Below are 25,468 nucleotides of genomic sequence, written 5' to 3'. Positions count from 1 at the left end.
TCCCGCACTCCCCGTCCTGCTGTCATTTTGGATTATATTGATATCTACATGGCTGGGCCACCCAATGTGTGGATTTCCAGCCCTTTTACCTTGTCCATCCCCATGATTTTCACATTTGCTTCATTTCAGTTACATATCTCCAAGGCATCTTTCGGTCTTCATGGGGAGCTCCTCTTCCGCAGAATCTTAAATTCAGACATGCTCCTCTGAGACAGCCTCCTGGTCTGAAAATATTCTTGCTCACCTTACACCAAGCCACTAGAGCATGGGGAGGCAGTATAGCACCAGTGCCAGAATCAAGCACACTAGGGTTCAAATCCTGGCTCTACCATCTACTGTACGCTCTTGGGCAAATCATTTAACTTTTCCTGCGTTAAAAATGGAGATTATAGTAGAATCCAACTCTCAGAATTTAGAGCGTTAAATGAGAAAGTGTATGTAGAATTGGCTTATTTCATACTAGGCAAATACGTTGAATTAATGCTAGTTAATGCAAGAAGGTCCCTCATGGCACACCTTCATGCCACTCCTTCTGTTTTGGAGGAGATTGTTATTATTGTGGGGAGTTCTCAGTTTAGTGACCTCTCTTGATTGTATAGAGGTAAGGTAGGTAGGCCCTTATATTTCTGGGACAGACATCCCAACCCTTCAGATTAATATAGGCTGCTTCTCCAAATGCCTCTTGTCATAGGTAGTGTTAAAGAAGGTTGGATTGGTTTGTATTTGAATCCCAGAAGTTTTGAGGAGGGCAGAGACCAAGAGATTAAAAGGCTTTGGCTTAAGATTGAATGTTAAAGAGAACTTGCAGGGAAAAGTGGGTTGGAAACTCATTTCTGAAGAAAACCTGGGCCTGGTGCAGTGGCTCACGCCTGTAATCCCAGCACTTTGGGAGGCTGAGGCAAATGGATCACCCAAGGTCAGGAGTTGGAGACCAGCCTGGCCAACATGGTGAAACCCAGTCTCTACTAAAAAAATATTTTAAAAAATTAGCTAGGCATGATGGCAGGTGGCTGTAACCCCAGTCACTCGGGAAGCTGAGGCAGGAAAATCACTTGAACCTGCGAGGCAGAGGTTGCAGGAACCTGAGATCATGCCATTGCATTCCAGCCTGGGTCACAAGAGCGAAACTACATCTCAAGAAAAAAGAAAAGAAAAAGAAAGGAAACCTTGTGTCAGACAGCAAGGGGCAAGGTTGCCACTTAAATTAAATTACCTTGCAGCTAGAAAGAGATAAGAACGAGCAGCCTGGCCCCTGCAGCATGTCAGCTGAACAACTGTGATGCATGAAAGTACATGAAGGTTCTAGGTCCTTCAAATTGCTTATATCCTTGTAGGGTGATCATGTTCCTTATTTTGCCTGAGATAGTTCAGAATATGCCTATTGTCTTGGCCTCCTTTAGGATTTTGCATTTGTTCTGAACAAAAGTGTTGTGCTCTAGATGATAAATTATATGGTCACCCTTGTGTGTCTTGTCCTTGCCGGACCCTGGGGAAGTAGCTGTGTGAAGCTTTACCAATTTGATACACAGCAGAGGCGCAGAGAGCTCAAATCTTTCCCTGGGCTTGGGAAAAGAGTAGCAAGACCATGGGATTAAACACCCTGTTCTAGAGGGTCGTGCCATTCAAAAACTAGTTCCCTGCCAGCCCCCACTGGAAGTCCAAGTACTTGAGCATGGGAATGTCTTGCCTAAGCATGATACCAAGGGAGTAACACCACACCTTTTGAGGAGCCTCCTAGGCTGGTAGCAGGAGTAAGTGGAAAGTCTCTGGATTTCCCTCTTGGCAGCTGTGTTACCAATTCCTTCACCTAGGGGCTAGGAGGCACCCAGGTCCATCTCAAAACAATCCATCTTAGTTGATTATTGTAGGGTTCTCTAGTCTCAAAGAATATATATTTCTGTTCCAGTTCCACTAGAAAAAACAGGAGCAGTCGACCCGTCTTCCCATTACCGGACACAAGGACATGCCTGAACATTTGGGTGTGTTATGGGTTTCAGTGTGATAACACAAACTTCTTGTCAGTCTACACATGTGGGCATTAAGGCTTCCCTTTTGAACCATTCCTAGATCTCCACCCATCTAGCCTCATGAATGTGCCCAAATTACTCTCAACTTGGTTACCTGCAATCTTCTTGTTATTAAATCAAATGAGCACTTTTCAGTCCTTATCATTCCTACTAAACCATGAACATGAGTACTGTTTACATTACGATCACCATGATGGCAATACAATTACATGATTAGTAGTGTTGCGTCAATACTTAGTCCACTTCTAATTTTTTGATTCTACCGTTTTCTGACTCCAATCTTCACTTTTAGCATCCTACTTTGCATATTCCATAATTCACTATTTTACTTCCTTTTCAGTCATATTCTGAGCTCCTTGTTCTGTTTTCTTGTTTTCATACCCATTTCTGCAGCACCCTAAACTAGGCTCAACCTGCCTCTCTGCCTTCTCTGCTTCCACTTTTGGGCTATTGATGTTGTTGATGAAAAGTCCTACCATTGTGCAGAGGGCATGATCTCCAGTCAAGTTTTCCAACTCTTCCCAGGCATTCTTCGACGCCTCCCAATCAGTCTCCGTAGCTCTTAACTCAGACATTATCCATTTGTATTAAACCTTCCACTTCATTCATCTTCTGTCCCGTAGGTGAGAGTTGCCGCTCCATCTTGTTTCAAGTATCCTCTGAAAATGCCCTCAGTGTCCTCTCACCACACCTGTATGACCTGCACACAGACCTGCATCTCCACCCACCCTCCTCTCTCTCTCCTGCCTCAACATCCCAAAGGCAACCTCACCTGGATCTCATTCTCTGCCTCCTTTTCTCTATCTTATACTACCTAATTCTCATTCGCTTTGAAATCAACTCATACCTCTCTCCTCTTGAAAACCAATCCTTCAAATGTCTGACTGTCTGCTATGACCTTGTGTGTCTGCCTCTTACATTGCCATACTTCTTGAGAAGAAACACCTAGATTCACTGACTCCACTTACTGACCTCCTTTAATTCCTCAGTCTGCACCCACCTGGCCTCACCATTGTACCCAAATTGCTCACCTTGATTATAAATCATCTTCTTATTATTAAATCAAATGAACATTTTTCATTCCTTCTCTTAGTGGAACATAGTAGCATTAGAAGGAATTAAAGAACCCCCTCCCCATTCCTGAAATTTTCTCCAGTTTTGGTGATAAGAATACTATCCTCTCCTGGTTTTCTAACCACTCCCTCTTATTCTCCTTTGCCAACACTTTAAATGTTGGCATTCCTCAGGATCCGCTTTTATTCTTACTCCACATATTGTATAGGTCATAGCTATTCTCATGATCTCAGATAACATGTGGATGCTGATTCCTTCTCTATCTCTATCTATCTCTCTATTGAAGGCATTCTGAGCTCCATACCCCTCTAGTGAAGACTTTTGGCTTGAGTATCCCACAGACACCAAATGCTCAAAAATTAAATTCGCTATTTTTCCTAGCAAGTAACTCTTCTTCATCCTGGTCTTTTACTTCTGTGAATGGTGCTAACACATGCTCAGAACTGAGCTCTTTCTCCGCCAAATCCAGAGCCTCTCTCTTTTTCACCACCCACATCCAATGATCAAGTCCCATATTTTCCATTCTATGAACACATTTCGAACCTACCTTCATCTCTCCATTTCCACCACCATCTGCCCTTTGGCTGGGTTATTGCCGTGAAAGTTGCTACCTTTACTCTTGCCTGCCTCCCAAACCCCATCATTTTTTATGTCCTAAATTCCATATGTTGGGTTCCTCATCATTTCTCATGTCTGTAGAATAAGGAGGGCACAGTGATTTATCAGATGAATTCACACAAATATACTATGTTGCCCTTTCCTTGTTCGTGACACTCCAGTCCACCCTGCAGCTGGAATCACCTTTCTAAAGTGAAAGGGTTATTAGAGCATTGTCTTGCTTAAAACTAACCATTGTGGAAGACAGTGTGGTGATTTCTCAAGGATCTAGAAACAGAAATTTCATTTGACCCAGCAATCCCATTACTGGGTATATACCCAAAGAACTATAAATCATTCTATTATAAAGACACAGGCACACGTATGTTCATTGCAGCCCTGTGTACAATAGCAAAGATCTGGAACCAACCCAAATGCCCATCAATGATAGACTGGGTAAAGAAAATGTGGTACATATACACCATGGAATACTATGCAGCCATGAAAAACGATGAGTTTGTGTCCTTTGTAGGGACTTGGATGAATCTGGAAACCATCATTCCCAGCAAACTGACACAAGAACAGAAAGCCAAACACCATGTGTTCTCTCATAGGTGGGTGTTGAACAACAAGAACATGTGGACTCAGGGAGAGGAGCATCACACACTGGGGACAGCTGTCAGGGGTAGAGGAGAGACAGCGGGGGGTGGGATGGGGAGGGAGGAGACCGTGGGGACGGATAACATGGGGAGAAATGCCGGATATAGTATGCCCCTAAAGTAAAATGAATAAACTAAAAAAACAACAACAAAACAAGTCTGTACTCCTCAACGTGTCTTATGAGGCTCTTTGTGGTCTGACCCCAAGCTTGCCTCCTGTTAGGGGTTGAATTGTGTTCCCTCAAAATTCCTGTGTTGATGTCCTAACCCTCAGCACTTCAGAATATGACCTTACTTGGAACTAGGGCCTTTATAGAGGTAATCACATTAAAACGAGGTCATTAGGATGAGGTCTAATCCTAGACAGCTGGAACCCTTATAAAAAGGAAAAGTGTGGGCCGGGCGCGGTGTCTGACGCCTGTAATCCCAGCACTTTGGGAAGCCGAGGCAGGTGGATCACAAGCTCAAGAGATCGAGACGGGGTTTCAATATGACGAAAATGATGTGGAGATACAGGGAGAATGTCACGTGGACGTGAACGTGGTCATCTGTAAGCCAAGAAGAGAGAACAGGAGCAGCTCCTTCCCTCACAGCCTCAGAGGGAACCAACCCCATTGACACCTTGATTCCAAGTATCTGGCCTCCAGAAGTGTGAGGCAGCACATTTCTGTTGCTCAAGCCACCCTGTTTGTGGTTCTTTCTTCTGACAGCCCTGGCCACCTTTTCTTTCTTATGCTGTATCAGCAGCATCCCTGCCTCTTCGTTCTACTCTCTACATCCCCTGGACATGGTCCATTCTCTTTGCTCTTCAGGACTTTGCACAGGTAATTTCCTCAGCCTGCAGTGCTGCTTTCCTTAGCAGTTTGCCTGCCTAACTCCCTGTGTCATTAATGTCTCGGCTTAGTGGCTTCCTCCTCTGGAGAGTTCTTCCTGACCATCCATCCTTCCTCCACCGCCACCCCCAAGACTTTATTAAATGCCCTGCTGGCATTTAATTGTCAGACTACGCATTGTTCTCTATTTTCTTGTCTCCTCGCTTGATGGCAAACCTCTTGAAAGTAGCAGTTACATCATAGAAATCTACTATTTCTGCCTTCTCAGCACCTAGCCCCCTTTTTGGTACTAGCACCCCAACTTTCCTTTAGAAAAGCTCACCTTCCCTACTGTCAGTCCATGAGATTCAAATGATCCCATTCCATAGTTCAGTTCTGAGCAGGGAATCCAGACCCTGTGAATGTATTTATACCCCTTTTAATTCCTCAGTCTGCACCCACCTGGCCTCACCACTGTACCCAAATTGCTCTTACCTTGATTACAAACCACCTTCTTATTATTAAATCAAATGAATACTTTTCATTCCTTATCTTAGTGGAACACAATAGCATTAGAAAGAATTAAAGACCCCCCTCTTTCCTGAAATTTTCTCCAGCCTTGTTGATAGGAATACTGTCGTCTCCTGGTTTTCTAACCACTCTCTCCCATTCGCCTTTACCAATACCTTATTGGTAACACCGGGAAAAATTATACCTACTTCTCATGGCCATAGAGATGGGTTCACGGATAACCATGACCTGCTGGGACCACTGAGATTTCTGCTACGACTCTTAGGACTGAGAAACTCTCTTGTTGCGGGAATTGCTACGTGTGGGACTGCTGGCAACCCATGACCTTGTTGATTTTACACGGGAGAGCTTGCCAGAAAGTAAGGCTGACACAGGGGCAGAGAGAACTGTGATAGGGAGATTAGTTCTTGGCTAAACTAGGGCTTGGGATGTTTGTCCATTCCGGGGCTCTTTTCACCATCTGGTATTTCCCCTATGTGGTTTATATGTTCACCAATGACAAAATAATAGGCAGGAATAAATTGAAGAGGAAAAAGTAGATTAAAAAGTAGGTCTTAGGCCAGGCACGGTGGCTCAAGCCTGTAATCCCAGCACTTTGGGAGGCCAAGGGGGGTGGATCACGAGGTCAAGAGATCGAGACCATCCTGGTCAACATGGTGAAACCCCATCTCTACTAAAAATACAAAAAAAAAATTAGCTGGGCATGGTGGTGCGTGCCTGTAATCCCAGCTACTCAGGAGGCTGAGGCAGGAGAATTGCCTGAACCCAGGAGGCGGAGGTTGCGGTGAGCCGAGATCGCGCCATTGCACTCCAGCCTGGGTAACAAGAGCAAAACTCCGTCTCAAAAAAAAAAAATCGAGGTCTTGCCAGGTGCAGTGGCTCACGCCTGTAATCTCAGCACTTTGGGAGGCTGAGGCGGGCAGATCAGAAGGTCAAGAGATCAAGACCATCCTGGCCAACATGGTGAAACCCTGTCTCTACTAAAAATACAAAAAATTAGCCCGGCGTGGTAGCACGTGTCTGTGGTCCCAGCTACTCAGGAGGCTGAAGGGGAAGAATCGCTTGAACCCAGGAGGCGGAGGTTCCAGTGGGCTAAGATTGCGCCACTGCACTCCAGCCTGGTGACAGAGCAAGACCCGTCTCAAAGAAACAAACAAACAAAAAACACTAGGTCTTATTCAAGGAGTCTATCCATATAGATCTTTTGATATCCAATTCATCCTACATTATTATTCAATTTGCTCAGTTACTAAACTGATGAAAACATTGAATCGGCTCAGTTGCATACACATGTGTGTATTTTAACGGGCACATATATAACTTGAGAATCTGTTTTGCAAAAGTTCTCATTTTATTAGTGTGATCCTTAGTAAGTATCAGTTCAGACAGTGTGTGCAGTGCTTAAGATCGAGGCTTTGGAGGTGAGCAAATCACAGCCTGCCACTCTTGGCTCTGCCATTTCTCAGTCATGTAACTTTAGGCCATTTAGATGTCCTCTGAGCCTGGTTTCTTTCTTTGCAAAAATGAGGATCATAATGCTACCACTTCACTGGGCCATTGTGGGAATGAAGGGAAATAACGCATATAAATAGCACACAGCACAAGGCCTGGATACATCACACAGCCAAGAAAAAAAAAGCTTTACATTTCTTTTTAAAATAAACATTTTATTTAAAAAATATGCTTTTTAAAAAAAAAAAAAAAAAAAAGAACACATGCCAACTTTGGTATTTTAGCCACTGCTTTTTGTCTCTTCCCAGTAACCCACATTTCTTTCTGATTATGCATAATTGAGCCAAGGAGACCGACATGAAAACACCACTCCATAGGTCCGCAGAGAACCTATGCTTGCTCTTTTTTTCTTTACAAAGTGTCTCTTTGTGCTTCACTGAGGGAGGATTGTAAGCACCCAGCCATCTGTTGTCCTCCGTTCCCACTGCAGGGCCATCAGAAAGGAACTCTGGGGAGCAGCGTGGGTTCCTTTCCTTTGGAAAACATTACAATAGCTTCCAGGATCCCCATCATTATACTCCCTCTTTCCATGAACACGCAGGAGCTAGGAAAACACTTCTAGGAAATGCATGCTCCAATGTTCATGATAGGGACAGTTGGTTACAATAAGCACAGGAGAACGTCAGGGGTTGGTTGGTCTTAACCCACAGGGAAAATCGCTGATTCCCAGAATCGACAGGGAACCTACTCACATGTTATTGCATTCAGTGAGTCCTATGACAATTTCCCTGGCAGATGATAATGACATTCTTCCCAGATCTCATCCTGTCTCAAAATCATCTCCCCATGGGTAGTCTCTATCTAGCCAGGGTTTCCCTATAAACCTGGACTCTAGAATCAAACCCAGCTCCTCAACACAGCTGACCAATCTTGGCACTATAGGATTGTCTTGTTCCGGGACCTGGGTCTGTATGTCTCTCAGTATCGTCTGTCTAATAAGGCATTGGCAATTTTGACCCCGAACCAATCTCCCAGTTTATATTAGATTTATGGGAAAACCAAGAACCCAGACTGTTTTCACTGCAACTTTTCTCCTATCTGATATCTGATAGCAAACTGTGTACCAGCAATTGGTAACCTCCTGTGAGGAAGGCAGCTGAGGACTGAAGGGGGAAATCAGATTTTGCCTTCATATTCTTAGACACTTTTCTTTTAAGGGCCAGATGCTCACCAGTGAGTGTCCCTTTTGTCTATAAAGCTGCTATGATAAATAGGGATAGGACACAAAAATGCTTCCTCCGCCCTTTCCTCATTTTCATGGGGCTTTCTGTATCTGGCAATCAAAACAAATCTTCAAAGTCTCATGGATGTTTCAAATGATGGGAGGTGTTAAAAAAATCTCCAAGGGATAGACTATTTCTGTTTGTCCACAAAGAAAAAGACAAGAAATTTGGAGTGAGAGAGAGCTTTTAGCTAAAAAGTGATCCTCAACTCCACCCTCCCTTTTGGAAAAATGAAAACCTCTTTTTATCATAGGTAAAAGGTTTCTAGTTTGAGAACGGGGAGATTCTCAGTGTTCTTGCATGTAGGATATACAACTCCCTGGGTCATTCCAATCTGAACAATCTGTGCTGAATCAATTCAGTATTGGAGAGCTGAAGATTTGTGTGCTCTACCCATGGTGGGCATCAAATATTAGCCACTGGAAGAGTAAATTTTTTTGTGGGAGTTTTTAGCCAGACCAGAATCTGTTTCTAGAAGAGCTGACTGACTTTAAAATAAATAATATTTGGAAAGGACTATCTTGAATGCTTGGGATAGGTTTTATCAATTCTTTTTTTCAGGTGGGAAGTGAATGCTTTTGAATGGCAAAAGGCTGACAGTTCTCAGACCCTTGATTATTCAAGTGAAGGCTGTCTTGGCTTCCTCAATTACTGGTACAGTTACTGTAATGCTCAGAATGACTTCTCCTTAAAAAAAATTCTGATTTACTTCTCATAATGTGACATCTTAGCTGAATTGAGAAGTTTATACATAGATCAGAAAGTCTGGCCCTTTCTTCCTTCCCTCCTTTCTTTCCTCTCTTCTTTCTTTCCTTCCCTTCTCCCTCCTTCTCTCCTTCACCCTTCCCATCTCCTGTCTTCCCTTCCTCTCTCCCTCCCCCTCGTTCCTCCTTCCCTCCCTCTCTTTCCTTCCTTGCAATGGAATTTGTGTTGTCTCAACAACATTGTTGGAAGCAGGGCCACGACTATGAAGCACGGGCTCACTGCAAGTGCTTGCACGAATACGTTTTCTGACTCTTTTGGATAAGGATGAATCTACCGGATTGCAGCAGCACTGAGGATAGCTGCAAATGTCTTCAAGTCTTCATCACCACGGGGGTTCAGAGGTCTTAAGAAAACTACACGTGGTCATCTTCAGGTTCTAAGAGCATTAGGGAACGTGAACGTGACCATCTTTGTAAGTCTCTGTACGTCTTTTAGTCATGCCCGATTTGTCGTCACAAAAGACACAACTAAGAGTTTAAAACAATTTAAAACAGAATTCAGTGGGAGACAAATTCATGGATTATCTGATCTACTGGAAGCAGCCAACTTCACCAATTTTCTCCCAACGATCTCCAGTTTTCTCCCTCAAATTTCATGTCTGAGCTATGAAGACAGAGGGTGAATGTGGTTTGCGGAGACTGTAGAAGGAGGTTGAGAGCAGTTACCCAGTGACCTACTCTTTTTTTTTTTTTTTTTTGATATGGAGTCTCGCTCTGTCACTCAGGCTGGAGTGCAGTGGCATGATCTCGGCTCACTGCAACTTCCGCCTCCCAGGTTCAAGCGATTTTCCTGCTTCAGCCTTCTGAATAGCTGGGATTACAGGCCTGTAATCCTAGCACTTTGGGAGGCTGAGGCGGGTGTATCACGAGGTCAGGAGTTCAAGACCAGCCTGACCAACACGATGAAACCCTGTCTCTACTAAAAAATGCAATCTGCTCTTTTAACTGTGTTGGTTTGCGTTAGGATATGAGAACTATTTTATCTTTTGTCTACTGTAAGGCATATCTATCTGTCCTGGGTCATAGCCTAAAAGATCCCCATAAAAAGTCATGATCTGGAGAAGTACAGAAGCCTCCTAATTAGGTCTCATCTCTCAGATAGACATACCCAAGGAAAAAAATAATCAACACTCAGTCCCGGGTCTCAGAGTAGGGGCACAGTGTGAGTTTGTTTTCCAAAGGAAGGGCAAGAAAAATAACATACAAACAGCAAAACGTGACACCTGAAAAGTATACTGACCAGCAAGCTTTGTCAAGACCCCAAGGAAACATCAACATTTGAGGAATGAACAAATGTGTGGAATGTGTTAATAAGGTTTTCTTCCCCATAGCTTCATCTTCAAAGGAAACGCTGGCAGTTTTTTTCCTCTGGATTTTTGGTTCTGATGACTGACATAAAAGCAAAATAAAAAATTTACCATGTGGATCTGTTAAAGCACAATGCAGATGAAGGAATGTAAAATGATTTTCATGTTCCTTTCATACTCCTTTATAAGAGACTGTGATACCATTTCCAGCTACTAATGGTGAAGCCGTTCTGTCTTTTCACGTCCATATTCATCGCCAAGATGAGCTTGTTCACGATAAGCAAGTAGCTGTGAGTCATTGGTTTGGAGTCCTTAGTCATACACAGAGAGGCAACGTGTAGTCTGGTTGATTAATCAGGAATTCATAGTGAGAAAGGCCAGGTATCATTCACAGCAGATTAAGGGCTAAAGGCTTTTGGTGTAGAACTCTGTAACACTGCTTTTGAAGATACATGCACACACCGATATAATATGCACATATGTATATATCTATTATACACATGTGTGTGTTTGTGTGTGTATGTGTATTTCCCTCCCATCTCACCCCCAGAATAAGATCTGGCAGCTTTCAGAGTAGCAATCACCAAAAACACTCAGTGTTCACACATTTTTACAAGTTAACAATGGAATGACTTCTAAATCTTTGGTTTATCAAAAAGAGAGCTTCTAAAATCACAACATTTTTGATTATTTTTTCTATAAGTGCACAGTGAACAACATTTTTTTTTACAAAAGATAAAAACAGTGCCTTAGTGATTTAAATAAAAAAACAAAACAACAGCATTAGCTCCTTTCTACAGCATGCAACAATATAAACCGGTGAATTGGAGCCACAGTGAGCCTTACAGAGACTGTCCTGAAATTTTAGTTTTTTTCCAACTCCCAGCCAAAGCCACGAGAGGTAATGAGGAATGCACACTGGACCACTGTCTTTTTCCTTCCATCATGTTCAATGTGCGATTCTGTATTCTTTCAAAAACCCAGAACTGAAATTCTCTCCTGTAAATATCATCCATATTTATCTTTACAATATTGTGATTTCCAATTTCCCCAGGGCAACACAAACCAATAATTTCTTGAAAATTAAATGAGACTAGAAAGAACTTTGTGACGGATGGACCAAGTCACCAGTTTCTTCCTAAAGAAGTTCTTGCAACTTCCTTTTGCAGCAAACTGTGTGTTTGGAGAATGAGTTCTTCAGGAGAACCTGGATTGTTATTTTTTTCAAAAATGGCTTTCTTAGGATGATGGCAGCTTGTGAGAACTGAGAGGTCCTTCCCTCCCAATGTTGGGGCAGAAAAAGAAAGATGTCAAAAGAGGAACAGGAAATAACTGGTACCTTGTAGGAAAAGTGGAATGGGAGAAAGAGAAACTGATAAGAAAGCAAAAGGAGAGGTGGACTTCCATAAGTAATAGTCCTGTTGTAGGAACCCAGGGTGTATATCCCAGGATATGTGAAATGATGTTATTGTCTAGGACTGCCTGAATTTTCTCTGGTACAGCTTTTTCCCTGTCCCTAGAGATATATTTCTGCCCATTTGGTCATCTTCATTCTTTGGAACTAAAGGGAGCTGTGTTGGGGAGCTTGTGGCGTCTCCTTGAGGGGAAGAAGGTCCTCATTCTTCAGGGTTCTCATCTAGGACACATACTTATCAGCACAGGGATGGTGGGAATGATTGGGCCACTGGTTAAAAGAGAAGAAAGTTCTGGATGGAGTTCTGTGGACTCAGTTCAGGTTAACTGTTATCAGAGACCACACAGAGTCCTGGGTATAAGTTCAGAACCGCTCCAGTGGGCAGTTTTGTGGCAGAGGGACATTGAGTTGATTCAGCTTCTCTGGAAATAGATTGGTTTTGTCTCTCTATCTCAAGAACTTTTGAACTGAAGCGGAGTCTGGCTTCTCTTTTGAAAGATAGGTAATGGAGACCCTAGGCAGCAGCTTCTGTCGCAGGTATGCCTTCCATAACCTTTGAGGGTCTGGCTTCCCTGTACTCACAAAAGACTTCATTTTCCTTCCACGTCAGGTCTAGTGAATTCATGAGAAAAGCTTACAGCGTGAGCTTATGCCCCAACAACGCCTGAGAAAAATTATGGGCTGGAAAAGTTACTGGTCTTTGAAAAGGCAGTGAAATATATTTTTTGGCATCCTTAATCTGAGAAAGCACATTTTTGAATGCATTGTTGAAATCATTCACAGTTACTGAATATTGGTAACTATTACGGAATACATATTTTTAAAAACGACTTCTATTTGTTCTTGTTGATTGCCACAGAAGTCTCCATTGCTTCTTTTTAATTCCCTTCTTCTTCTTGTTTTTGGATTCTAACGTAGGTATGGTTGTGTGCTTCCCCCCGTGGAATTCCCATTGGTCTTCCGTAGCATTGGTGTATCTGGCATTTTACCACTGCTGCAAGTGAAGGTCCATGGAAGAATTCAGATTGAGATCAGTAACATCCAGGAAATCAATATTAAAGATGCTGGGGCTGCTGGTGGCGAGGGAGCCAAAGCTGGGTGTGGAACTTGGCGGAGTGAGGTCCAGCCACTCCATGGTTTCCCAAGGAGATTCAGTGAAGCTTAACTGCAGCCCATTGCTGTCCACAGAAGAGGGTGAAAACTGTGTCTGCATCGGAGAGAGGGGTCCTGGCAAGATCTCATGCGCGTTGAAGAGATCTTCCGCAGCCTTCCCGGGGAATCCATCCATTATCCCGTCAAAACGAGGCTCTTCGCTCCCAATTTTTAGAAGGGTAACATCACTCACCTTTCCTAGGGGGCTCTGGGAATTTAATAAGACTTCAAGATGCTCATCACTGTCGGTGGCATAGGGATCATATGGGATCTGGCTGCCTGAAGAGGTTTGTTCAAAGGAAGCCGAGGGTTTGGGAAGGACAGCACTTGGGCTTCGGGAAGATCTGGGTATCTTTGGGACTTTTTGAAGACATGAATGATCCTCTCTAGCGTCTGCTGGCATTTCTGTGAGTAAAACAGGATGTGACTCGTTAAAATCACTTCAGATCGAGCGTGCCATGCGATGTGAGTGAGTCACACTTAGATCCAGAAGAAGCCACACTTCCCTGGTCCCCTCACCACCCAGTCTCATCTCTAAGCTGCTCTGTCGTCCACAAATTCATCTTCCCTCCGGTCTTTCCCCAAACCCTTTCCTCCTGGGAGTTCCACTCTGTGACTATTAACCTCTTCTCTGAAGGTTCCTGTACTTACTCCTTCTCTACCCCCTGGTAGTCCCTTGAGAACACTGAGTCCATCCGGACACCCTCAGTGAGGTCCTGAAGATGAGGGATCAGGTGCTATGCAATTGCCACTTTCTGATTGCTACTCCCCCTCCTTCTGACGACAACTCAGCAGTTTTGGGGTTTGAGGGAGACACCAACACCTCAGGCCATTCCTCCTCATCCACTGAAAACTCTACTTCCTAGTCCACTGCCTTTTCCCCGCTTCAACCCTTCTCATTCTGTGACCTGAGCATCCTTGGGAATCACAGTGTTCACGCTGGCCTCTCAGCTCTTGACTGCCTCCTCAACTCCAGCGATTCCAGCATTCCCACCCCATCAGACACACCTCGGAGCGTGTCATCTCCAAGTACTGCATCCCGCTGAAAGCTCACTTTCAAGCTATATTTTCTACTCTCTGTCTTCAAGCGATATCCTCTGCCATCCCTCCAGGCCACTTATCCAGCACCCCATAACAATAATCTCCCAACCATTCACAGTCACGCCAATCCAGAGACTCTGCTACGTTATCACTGTCCACCAGCCCCTCTGGTCTTCACCTCTTTCCTTGTCCAGCCTACATTTTTGGCAGAACCCCACACCTGGATGAACCTGATCATTTGCCTTCTCTGTGCATGCTCTGGGTCAGCAGAACGTTGCAAGAGAAAAATTGAAGTAAGCTGACTGGGTTTCACTTTAGATTCCTGATGTCAGACCTACAATTGGCATTTAAGACTACAAAACCACCCTGCTGTGTTTCTCCAGAAAAGTCAATTCATTCATGATGAAGTCATAACTGCTCTTTTTCCCCTGAATCTTCCACACACCCCTTCCACATCCTCACGTGTTGCTGACCTTGCCACATATTTCATTAGAAATACATGAGGGCATCTGACGTGAACTCTCTCATCTTTCCATCACAAAACTCATACATACATATGTCTGTGCCCATCTCTTTCTTCTTGCCTCCTGTTACAGTGGAGGAAGGTCCATTCACTTGCTTCTTGTCTGTCTCCCTTACCAGACCATAAACTCCATAAAAATCAGGACTTTGTTTGATGTATCCCAGGGACTAGCGTGATATCTGGCTACCTCTTCTCCAAGTCCTTTGCTACCTCCTTCTCTGAAACTTTAAATTTTTTTTGCTTAAGGATTCTGCCCTGAGTTCTTTTCTTTTTATCTACACATCCTCCTTGGGTCATCTTTTTCATGTGTGTGGTTTCAAATCCTAGGCACACACTCCATAATATTTTTTAAGTAAATAAATGAAAAAAAATTAAAAGGCAGCAAAAAGAACATGTAGATTATGTTTTATTGCTAGCATGAATAACATTTAAGCATGAATGAACCATCCAGTGGAAGGTTACTAATTGAACTGCACTTTGAGTAGGTAGCACAAAACTTTCATTATCTGCTTTTTTTCTTTTCTTATCATTGAGAAGGCAGGGACATTGGGATTAAAACATAGAAAAAAATAGTGCTGCAAGAGAAAACATTTAAGGAAACAAGGATTAGGTTGAAACATGAAAACTATTAAAATGATTGCTGAAAAATGCTCCTAGGACAAAGGCAGTGAGGAATCATCCACTATGCCTTCTTTTATCAGCCCTAATAATGCTCAGGAATCTCAAAAAAAAAAAAAAATGACTCTCCCTGAGGACTACCTGGTACATCCAACTCAGTGTACATCTGATCTTGCTACCAAGAGTTCATTCCTTAGAATCCACACAGGCTCGGAATGTCCTAATGGACAGGCCACAGGCGGTCTTACCTCCGCTTTCAATAAGGACATCCAGGAGTTCATCCATCTGCTGACTCCGAGTCATTTGCTATTGCAGATTAACCAAAGGAGGACAGACAGGTTAGAAGGTGGTTCTCTCTGCAGGGATTCATTAGAAGCAGCGCCGCGGGTTGTTGAACTAGGTTTGGTTAAGTTTTTTTTTTTTTTTTTTTCTAATTGGGGTAAAATCACATAACTTTAAATTTACTATCAACCATTTTTAGGTGTACAGTTAAGCGGCATGAAGTCCATTGACATTGTTGTGTGACCGTCCCCACCATCCATCTTCAGAATTCTTTTCATCCTGCAAGACTAAAACTGTGTGTGCATTAAACTCTAACTTCCCACGCCCCATCCTTTAGCCCTGGAAGCCACCATTTTCCTTCCTGTCTTTATGAATTTGACTATTCTATCTAGGTCCCTCATATAAGTGAAGCAGACAGTATTTGTTCTTTTGTGACTAGCTTATTTCACTAAGCATAATGTCCTCAAGGTTGATCTGTGTTGTGCTATGTGTCAGAATTTCTTTTTTTTTAAAGACTGAATAAAATTCCATTGTGTAGATATAACATATGTCGTTTATCCGTTCATCTGTTAATGGGCATCTAGGCTGTTTGCACCTTCGGGGTACAGTGAATAACACTGCTATGAACATGGGTCTATTGCCTAAAGGTTTTTTTAACCCTGTTTTATTAAGCTTCAGTATTAATTTTAGGCATATAAACTACTGAATGAAACAATCTACTACAGCAGGAGAATGGAGAAAGAAAGCAGAATGCTTCCCAGCACCGAATACTTTAGAGTTAGTTCGGTTGTTTGAGAGGTTTTGTTAGATACAGGCGAACTCCAAGTTTCTCTTCAAAGAATCAGTGTGTCAGTATGCTCAGCTCTCTTATTCTTTAATTCTCCATTTCAAAGTTTAACTTCCTTGTAGTTTCAGTAAAAACCTTTCCCACCAGTTCTACTCAGTAATTCACATCTGTTCCCCTGTTCCATCCTGACTCATCCGGGTCACCTGCTCTGGTCACCTGCTTTGACCCCTGGTTACCTGCTCTGACCTGCCTGTAACTGTCCTTCCCACCAAACCATCCACCCCGCCACTCCAGCTCATACCCCTGCTCTCTTTAAAATAGCCAACTGGAATTAGCTTAGACTGTGCCGTCTAACTCTAGCCAATAGGGGAATGACATAGCAGTAGGGACGACGTCCATCAGGAATAAGAACCGCTACCCCTCCCTTGTCCAGGTGTGTACTCGCCAGTGTTCCATCTGTGAGCCGCACCCTTCTATAGAAGTAAATTGCCTTGTTGAGGAAATTTATATTCCAGGGCTACTTCTTTTGCAGCACTGAATATTTACACATAACAGTTTTCATCCCAGGAGCAGGACATCTTAATATATAGAAAATACCTTTTGGGCTGGGTGTGGTGGCTCACGCCCGTAATCCCAGCACTTTGGGAGTCTGAGACAAGTGGATCACAAGATCAGGAGTTTGAGCCCTGCCTGGCTTACATGGTGAAACCCTGTTTTTACTAAAAATACAAAAATTAGCCAGGTGTGGTGGTGCGTGCCAGTCAGCCTAGCTACTAGGGGTGCTGAGACAGGAGAATCGCTTGAACCCAGGAGGCGGAGGTCGCAGTGAGCCGAGACCATGCCATTGCACTCCAGTCTGGGCAACAGAGTGAGACTCTGTCTCAAAAAAAAAATGTATATATATATATATATATATATATATATATATATATATATACACACCTTTTTAGGCTATTACTTTGAAGTGACTTAAATCTACCTCTCACTTGGTTGCTGCAACGTGGCCCAAGAACTTGGCTTATATTTTGTTGGTTCCTCACTGCAGTAGCTTGAGGAACCAGTAGACACTTGCAGGATATGCCCTGTCCCCTCTGGCTCATCTCAGTAGAGTCTTATTTCTGGATGCCCACTTTGCCTGGCCGTTTTCTCTTCTTTTGAATCTGTGAAGGATCAGCTGCTGTTTACAGAAACCAGGGGAGAGGAATGGGGAGAACAAAGGCATCTATCCATCTCACTCCTCTGACAACCCAGACTCAATAAACACAGGCATCAAAAATCAATGTGGATGGTTCTGATCAAAAAATGAGTCATTTATCACATCAGAAGGTACCAGATGCCTAAGGGACTGGCAGGTAATGGAATGAACTGAATACAGAATAAGAAAAGGAGGCAGAGAGCAGAGCAGAGCTGTGGCTCAAAGTAGCAGCAGAACCTTGCTTTAGGCAACTGTCGACTCTCAGCACTGTGGCTCCTGGGTTGCCAGATCCTCTAATTTTTTAGAAATGAGAAAGCCCACTTTGCATACCATCTCCTGTTATTTAAAACATTTTCAAAGCCAAACAGAACTTCACTTCAGGCTGGCTTTGATCTGTGGGATACCCGTATGCAGCAACTGATGTAGATGTTCTGTTCTGGGTTGAGGACATATAAAGGGCTATCAAATATCTTATCCAAGCTCAGACTATTTGAAATACAGGATAGTTCATTGCTTTTTCTTTTTCTTTTTCTTTTTTATTTTCTGTGAGACGAAGTTTTTCTCATGTCACCCAGGTTGGAGTACAGTGCCACAATCTCGGCTCACTGTAACCTCTGCCTCCCAGGTTTAAGCAATTCTCCTGCCTCAGCATCCCAAGTAGTTGGGATTACAGGCACGCACTGCCACATCCACCTAATTTTTGTATTTTTAGTAGAGACGGGGTCTCGCCATGTTGGCGAGGCTGGTCTCAAACTCCTGACCTCAGGTGATCCTGCTGCCTCGGCCTCCCAAAGTGCTAGGATTACAGCTGTGAGCCACCACACCCGGCCTTTTTTTTCTTTTTCTTACTTTTCAATTTTGAGACTTTCCAAATATGAATGAAAGTGGAGGATACAATGGACTTCCTTGCATTTATTACCCAGCTTCAATCAACACCCAATTAATGTTTTGCCAGGGTCACTGAATTTTAAAGCCAGGGAGAACCTCAGGAAGTATGATCCTGATAATCACTCTCATATATTTGAGAACGTTTTATATGCCTGAACAATGTAGTATGTGCTAGGTTATCTAGAATCCTTACTAAGTAAATATTATCCCTATTTTGTGTAACAGAGGTGAAGCATTCACCTTATTGACAGTGTGGCAGCTGGCAGGTAGCAGGGCTGGTACCAGAGCTAGGCAGGTGACCCTCTTCTCTCCCTGCCTCACACAGCTATACACACAACACTGTTTTCCAATTATTGTCTAGGTAATTCACTTATTTTGGTGGCAAGGCACACAACACACTCAATATCAGAATTTACAAACTGCATGAAGTTTAATCATCTAAAACAGTCAGTCTATTCTTCCATAAAGAACAAATCACATGGTTACCTGCTTTACGGCATCCTCATAGGATGGAGGCTGTGTTACCTCTGAAATTGCTGAACTTGACTTAGAAAAAGTCGGGGATGGGATTGAAAACTTTGGCCCCATCTTATCAGAAGAGTGTAAACCAGTCATCTGTATGGGTAAAACACAGAGAAAGGCATTGAATTCATGGATCTGAAATGATATTGCTACTGTTCTAGAAACAACAGGTTAAATTTTGGAAAAATTAATCTAAGAGAATAAAAAGGGTCCCAGGCCTAGAAAATAACTCCCGTAACAATAGTGAATTCCACTGTGGGTTTATTGCTAGTAGCATCTCAGAATGGGAACCTTGCAGAACTATTTTTCCCCTTAAAGTGCACCCTCTTCTTTCAGGGAAAAATAAATAAGAGTCAAATTCAATAATAAAAAAAAAAAAAATCAGGCCAGGCCAGGTGGCTCATGCCTGTAATCCTAGCACTTTGGGAGGCCAAGGTAGGCAGGTCACTGGAGGTCAGGACTTTGAGACCAGTCTGGCCAACATGGTGAAACCCCATCTCTATTAAAAATACAAAAATTAACCGGGTGTGGTGGTGTGCACCTGTAATCCCACCTACTTGGGAGGCTGAGGTGGGAGAATCATTTGAACTTGGGAGGTGGAGGTTGCAGTGAGCCGAGATAATGCCACTGCACTTCAGCCTGGGTGACAGTGAGACTGTGTTGCAAAAAAAAAAAAAAAGAAAAAAAAATCATCAACCTAGGAATTTCCAGAGTAATCTTATCTCTCAGATCATTTATTCCAAACTGGGTATTTTGCAGCCAATCGGAGCCATTGCTGAGTTGTTGAAGTTTCTTTATTAATCGGCTTTGTTTATTGTGAGTGCATTCTCCTGTGGAGTGCCTGGCCCACTTCAGGATCTCTGCCCCTTCCCTGACTTGTCATATGTGGCACTTTTATGTCATGCTTATCTTGTTTGTCTTCTTTCTGCCACCTCTTCTTTGCCCCTTGAAACTCTTCATAGCCTGGATCATTCATACACTGACTTCTTCCACCCGCGGATTGGGTGACATCACTTCCTTTCCCAGAAAGATATTGCAGTGTGGCCATTGCTTTCTGCACCTCTCCAGTCCTGTCCATGGATCTGTGTCCCTCTCTCCTCCTCTGACATTGTTTTCCCACACACCCTGATTCCAATCTTAAACTTCACAGAAACTGGTTTCTTGTTCACATGGTTGCACAAACGTATTATGGCCATTTTCGTCATCATGATTTCTGGGATGACTCCAGAAGTGACTCCCTGGAATACCTCCTAATTCATATTTGTACATCCTTTTACATGCATTTTGAGTGGATTTGTTTCTCTCTAAAATGAAATTTCCTTCTGCCTTTAAAGGGAACTTCATGGCAGGGCACAGTGGCTCATGCCTGTTATCCCAGCACTTTGGGAGGCCGAGGTGGGTGGATCATGAGGTCAGGAGTTCAAGACCAGCCTGGCCAAGATGGTAAAACCCTGCCTTTACTAAAAATAAAAAAAAAAGTAACAGGGCGTGGTGGTGGGTGTCTGTAACCCCAGCTAATCAGGCAGCTGAGACAGATAATTGCTTGAACTCAGGAGATGGAGGTTGCAGTGAGCCAAGATCGCGCCACTGTACTCCAGCCTGAGTGACACAGTAAGACTCTGTCTCAAAAAAAAAAAAACAAGAGGGAAAAAGGGAACTTCATTATTGTTCACTTTGGAGGGCAAGGATTACAGAAGAGAGGAGGCAAAGTGAGTCCCAGTTTGAATCCTTTTGCAAAGTGCTTACCTTTTGCTGTACACATGGGCTTTTGGGACAAGTGTTGCCCCCAGCACCATGACTGCTATCTGCTTGGGCTCCAGAGAAGGGTGGGTGGAGGCTGGAAGAATGGGGAGAAAAGCCTGGAGGATGGCCATCGTGTGCTCCTGAGTTCTGTAAAGGAAGAAGTGACAAATTACATGGCCAACACCAGCTTGCTTGAGTGTGACCTTGGCTGACAATTCTGGTTCCTGCCCTGTGTCCCCTGGTGTCATCTTTACAAACCTTCCTAAATTCCATTACCAGATGAACTTGCCTAAAATCTGGCTTTTTAGACATCACCTACTGCTGAAAAACTTCCAGTGGCTTCAGGTATCCACAGCACGGGATTTCCACTTTCAACCTGGATGGGTGTTCAAGCCTCTACAGTGTGGTGCTATTTACCTCAGCAAGCTTAAGTTCTACGATTCCCACTACGGACCTCCATCAGCATGCCCTGTTCATTCCATCTCCCCGCCTTGTCTCTTTCCCGGCCCTCTACTTTTAAACATGATACTTCCTGCCAAGTCCAACGCCTTCACAAAACCTTCCTGGATCTTTCTAGCCCTTTATAATTATAATCAATCTGTCCCTCCCTCTTATCAGTATTTAACGTTGTAAGCATAAATCAGTTACATTAACCTATTTTGTTCTTTATCATCCTTTTTTTTTTTTTTTGAGACGGAGTCTTGCTGTGTCACCCAGGCTAGAGTGCAATGGCATGATCTTGGCTCACTGCAACCTCCGCCTCTGGGGTTCAAGCGATTTTCCTGCCTCAGCCTCCAGAGTAGCTGAGATTACAGGTGCACACCACCATACCTGGTGAATTTTTGTATTTTTAGTAGAGACAGGGTTTCACTATGTTGGCCAGGCTGGTCTTGAACTCCTGATCTTGTGATCTGCCCACCTCAGCCTCCCAAAGTGCTGGGATTACAGGTATGAGCGACTGTACCCAGCCTGTTCTTTATCATTTTATCATGAAATTGTTAATGTCTTCAAAGAGTCTTTGTAAGCCATAAATCACTGTATAATGTTAGCAGCAATATCATCAGTACTGAAAGTTTTGGTCCAGAGGTATGCCTCAAGAGCTATTTTTACCTTTGTTTCCCTGGATACTATACATGCAATAAACGTTTGTTAATTATGACAATAATTTATTTAAGTCCTAATTTCTCCCAGGGTGCCCCTCAGGGGAAGGCATCGTTCATTGGAATGTGTTGTTTCTATAGGTTTGTAAAAAGTAATTCTCATTACATTTTGCCACACTTCACATTCTTGGTGTGGAGATATTCCACAGGAATAGGGTGTGTACTTAGAATTAACAAATTTCAGGTTCATGTGATCCTGGGTAACTGATTTAAGCTCTCTGAGCCTCATTTTCCTCAATGGCAAATAAAGAATAATACACTGGAGCTCACAGTTTCCTTGTGACAGCAACTGAGGTTACCCACAGACATGCCTCTTAATGCTTGTCACTTAGAAGGTATTCATATTCAATTAATGTGAGTTTTCTTCCTATTCCCTTTCTAATCATGCTGATTGCAGAACCTTTTGATATGTAACCTTTCTCAACTTGACTTACATAGACTTTCCGAGTGATTCTTCGTGAGCATAAGCAGTCTTTGCCAATCACCTTTGCCTAGTCTTTGAATTAGACAGCTCTGATGACTGTTCCCATTCTGCTGGCCACTGGTCCTTGAACAGTCTCTGTAAGCGCCAACCACAGGGCCTTTGCATGTGCTATTTCTCCTTTGCCTTCAATGCCTTCACCGCAAATATCCACAATTTTTTTTTAACTTCTTTGAAGGTTTTGCTAAAATGTCCCTGGCCCTTCTATTTAGAGTTGTAAGCTTCCAAACTACACACAAACTACACACACACACAAGAACACACAGACACACACACACACACACACACACACACACACACACACACCTTTGCTTGTTCTCCATAAATTGTATCATCTAATATAGTATGTAATTTACTTTGAAATTGTTTAATTTACTTTTAAACTGTCTCTGCTCCCACAAGAATAGACTTTTTTTGGCTAGTTCGGCACTAATTCCCAGAGATGAGAACAGGACCTGGCACGCGGTAGGTGCTCACTAAATGTTTTCACTATGCAGACTATTGCATGAAAGTAAGGTCTGATGACTTTCCCTTTAAGCCTTTAAGGCATTGGTTTGACCTATGATAAGGTTTGACCGCAAGGAATCCTGAGAGCAGTGGTCAGCAAGCTGCAGCCCACAAGCCAAGTCTTGCCCACTGCCTATTTTTTAAAATAAAGTTTTATTGGAACATAGCCATGTGCATTTGTTTACACAATGTTTGTGGCTGTGTTTGTGATAACAAAGGCAAAACTGAGTAGGTATGACACGGACAGTGTGACCTGCAAAGCAAAAACATATTTATCATCTGGTCCTTTACAGAGCAAGTTTGCCAGCCCCTGACTTAGAGGATAAGTGAGTTTGGTCTACCATGAAGACTCAAGGATTGTAGTGTTTGGGAGATGCTGCTAGGCTTTTGGTAAAACTTCACATGGAAAGTTCTGACATTAGGCTGGGTGCGGTGGCTCACGCCTATAATCCCAGCACTTTGAGAGGCCGAGGAGGGTGGATCACGAGGTCAGGAGATCGAGACCATTCTGTCCAATATGGTGAAAACCTGTCTCTACTAAAAAACTAGCTGGGTGTGATGGCATATGCTTGTAGTCCCAGCTACTCGGGAGGCTGAGGCAGGGGAATCACTTGAACCCAGGAGTTGGAAATGGCAGTGAGCAGAGATGGTGCCACTGCACTCCAGCCTGGACACCAGAGCAAGACTCCTTCTCAAAAATAATAATAATAATAAAATAAAAAATAAAGTTTCTGATATTAGCTCTTTAGCACTTGAAAATTTGTATCCCACTTCTAGAAAGACGCATGCACCAGGCATGGTGCAAGGTGTTCTTACCTGTGCAGGGCACACCTGGCTGCTGATGGGCGAGGATACCCTGTGCCCTTCTCCCTGGGCCCCAGAAGATGAGGGCAGAAAGTGAGGATTGTTGGGTGATGGGGGCAAACTGATGTGCTGTGGGCTTTTCACAGCCCCAAGTGGCGAATGCTGAGGCGAGCACTGCGGGCTGAGAAATGTGGAAGACAGTACGTTGGTTTGACCTGAGGACTCCACACAATGAGCATTTCCAAGGGGCTGGAGTTGAACAGCTTCACAAGCCGGCGGGTGACACTCTGAGCTGCTGCTTTGTCTTTTCACAGGTACTTGGGATGCGAAAGGACAGCTGGAGATGGTCTCTTCCTGCTTGATGGAGGCAGCCAAGAAAGGCAGCGGCTTCTTCTCTGCACAATTATTCCTTTTCTGCTTTTGAAGCTGCATCCTCAGCTCCTCCACCTGCCTCTGCTCTTGCTGGAGTTTCCAGGTGAGCTCGTTGATTACTTTCTGCTTCTCCACCAGCATCTTGTCCTTCTCGGAGTCCAGCCCATCCAGCTCGGAAGGAACAGAGCCCCCATTCAGGCTGCTCATGAGACTTTCCTCCGTGCACGCATGGACTGGGGACGGGTGCAGGCCAAAGGAGGGGGAGGCATCATTGAAGGTGTCTGGCAGGGACCCGGCCACCGACAGGTCAGAGGAGGCTGGGGAGATCGGGGGGCTGGAGCTGGTGCTGCCAAAGTGGTAGAAGCCGTTGGATAAGGCACTGGTGGAGGAAGACTGGTAATTGGGCAGCGCGTTGGGTGTGACAGGAAAAGTGACAGTCGTGATATCCCCAAAGTTCGGCACGGGGTTGCCAGAGCAGTCCTGGAAGGGTCGAAGCCGGTCCATGAGGGCTGTTTTGGTGCCCGACACAGGCAAGCCCCGAATTCGAAGCTGTTGTCTTAATTCAGAGACCTAAAGAGATCAGAATGTGGTGAGTGTGCTGTTTAACGACAGTATTTTAAAAACTGTATTTATTATAAAATTAGCTTTGGCCAGGCGTGGTGGCTCACGCCTGTTAACCCCAGCACTTTGGGAGGCTGAGGCGGGCGGGTCACAAGGTCAGAAGTTCGAGACCAGCCTGACCAACATGGCGAAACCCTGTCTCTACTAAACATACAAAAATTAGCTGGGTGTGGTTGTGGGCACCTGTCATTCCAGCTACTTGTGAGGTTGAGGCAGGAGAATCGCTTGAACCCAGGAGGCGTAGACTGCAGTGAGCTGATCCTGCCATTGCCCTCCAGCCTGGGAGACACAGAGAGACACCATCTCAAAAAAAAAAAAAAAAAAAAAGCAAACCCAAAACCAAAACAAACCCCAAACCCCACTAGCTTCAACACATCACAAATGGAATTTTACGATACCCACCTCTTTTACACTTGTTTCCAATTTCCTCACTTACCATTGATATAGATCAGTTTTGCACAACTTTAACAATTATTTTTAACTTTATCATATATGATGTTTGCATGGCCTTAGAGTCATAGAAATGTGGAGCCTGAATGAATGGTTGAAATCAGCTAATCTACTGCCCGTCATCCCTCATGGTGACCTGTGTCCCCATTTTATAGATGAGAAAACATATCTGCCTGGGTTTAGACATAAGCACCCCAAAGTAGTTTTTTTTTTTTTTTTTTTGAGATGGAGTCTTGCCCTTCACCAGGCTGTAGTACAGTGGCGTGATCTCAGCTCACTGCAATCTCTGCCTCACAGGTTCAAGCAATTAATTCCCCTGCCTCAGCATCCCGAGTAGCTGGGACTACAGGAGCTCACCACCACGCCCACATAATTTTTTGTATTTTAGTAGAGACAGGGTTT

The 25,468-nt window shown here is 43.8% G+C and overlaps 1 protein-coding gene across 8 annotated transcripts in view; it reads right to left on the bottom strand.

The window, feature by feature from the left end:
- Positions 1-7,394: 7,394 nt before the first annotated feature.
- The window catches only part of MYOCD (myocardin), a 171,993-nt gene continuing 153,919 nt past the window's right edge, over positions 7,395-25,468 (bottom strand). For all 8 annotated transcript variants that reach the window (XM_074388194.1, XM_003929257.4, XM_074388196.1 and 5 more), the window contains 5 exons: positions 23,636-24,565; positions 20,675-20,818; positions 18,893-19,021; positions 15,503-15,560; positions 7,395-13,477 (listed from right to left, as the gene is read on the bottom strand). In XM_074388194.1, the coding sequence (XP_074244295.1) occupies positions 12,906-13,477; positions 15,503-15,560; positions 18,893-19,021; positions 20,675-20,818; positions 23,636-24,565 (1,833 nt within the window). In that variant the 3' untranslated portion in view covers positions 7,395-12,905. The remainder of the gene's footprint in view (positions 13,478-15,502; positions 15,561-18,892; positions 19,022-20,674; positions 20,819-23,635; positions 24,566-25,468) is intronic.

The sequence above is a fragment of the Saimiri boliviensis genome, chromosome 17 (assembly GCF_048565385.1).
Source record: "Saimiri boliviensis isolate mSaiBol1 chromosome 17, mSaiBol1.pri, whole genome shotgun sequence".
NCBI lineage: Eukaryota > Metazoa > Chordata > Mammalia > Primates > Cebidae > Saimiri > Saimiri boliviensis.
Note: the sequence above shows the minus strand (reverse complement) of the source record. Positions and strands in the feature narration are given on the sequence as shown.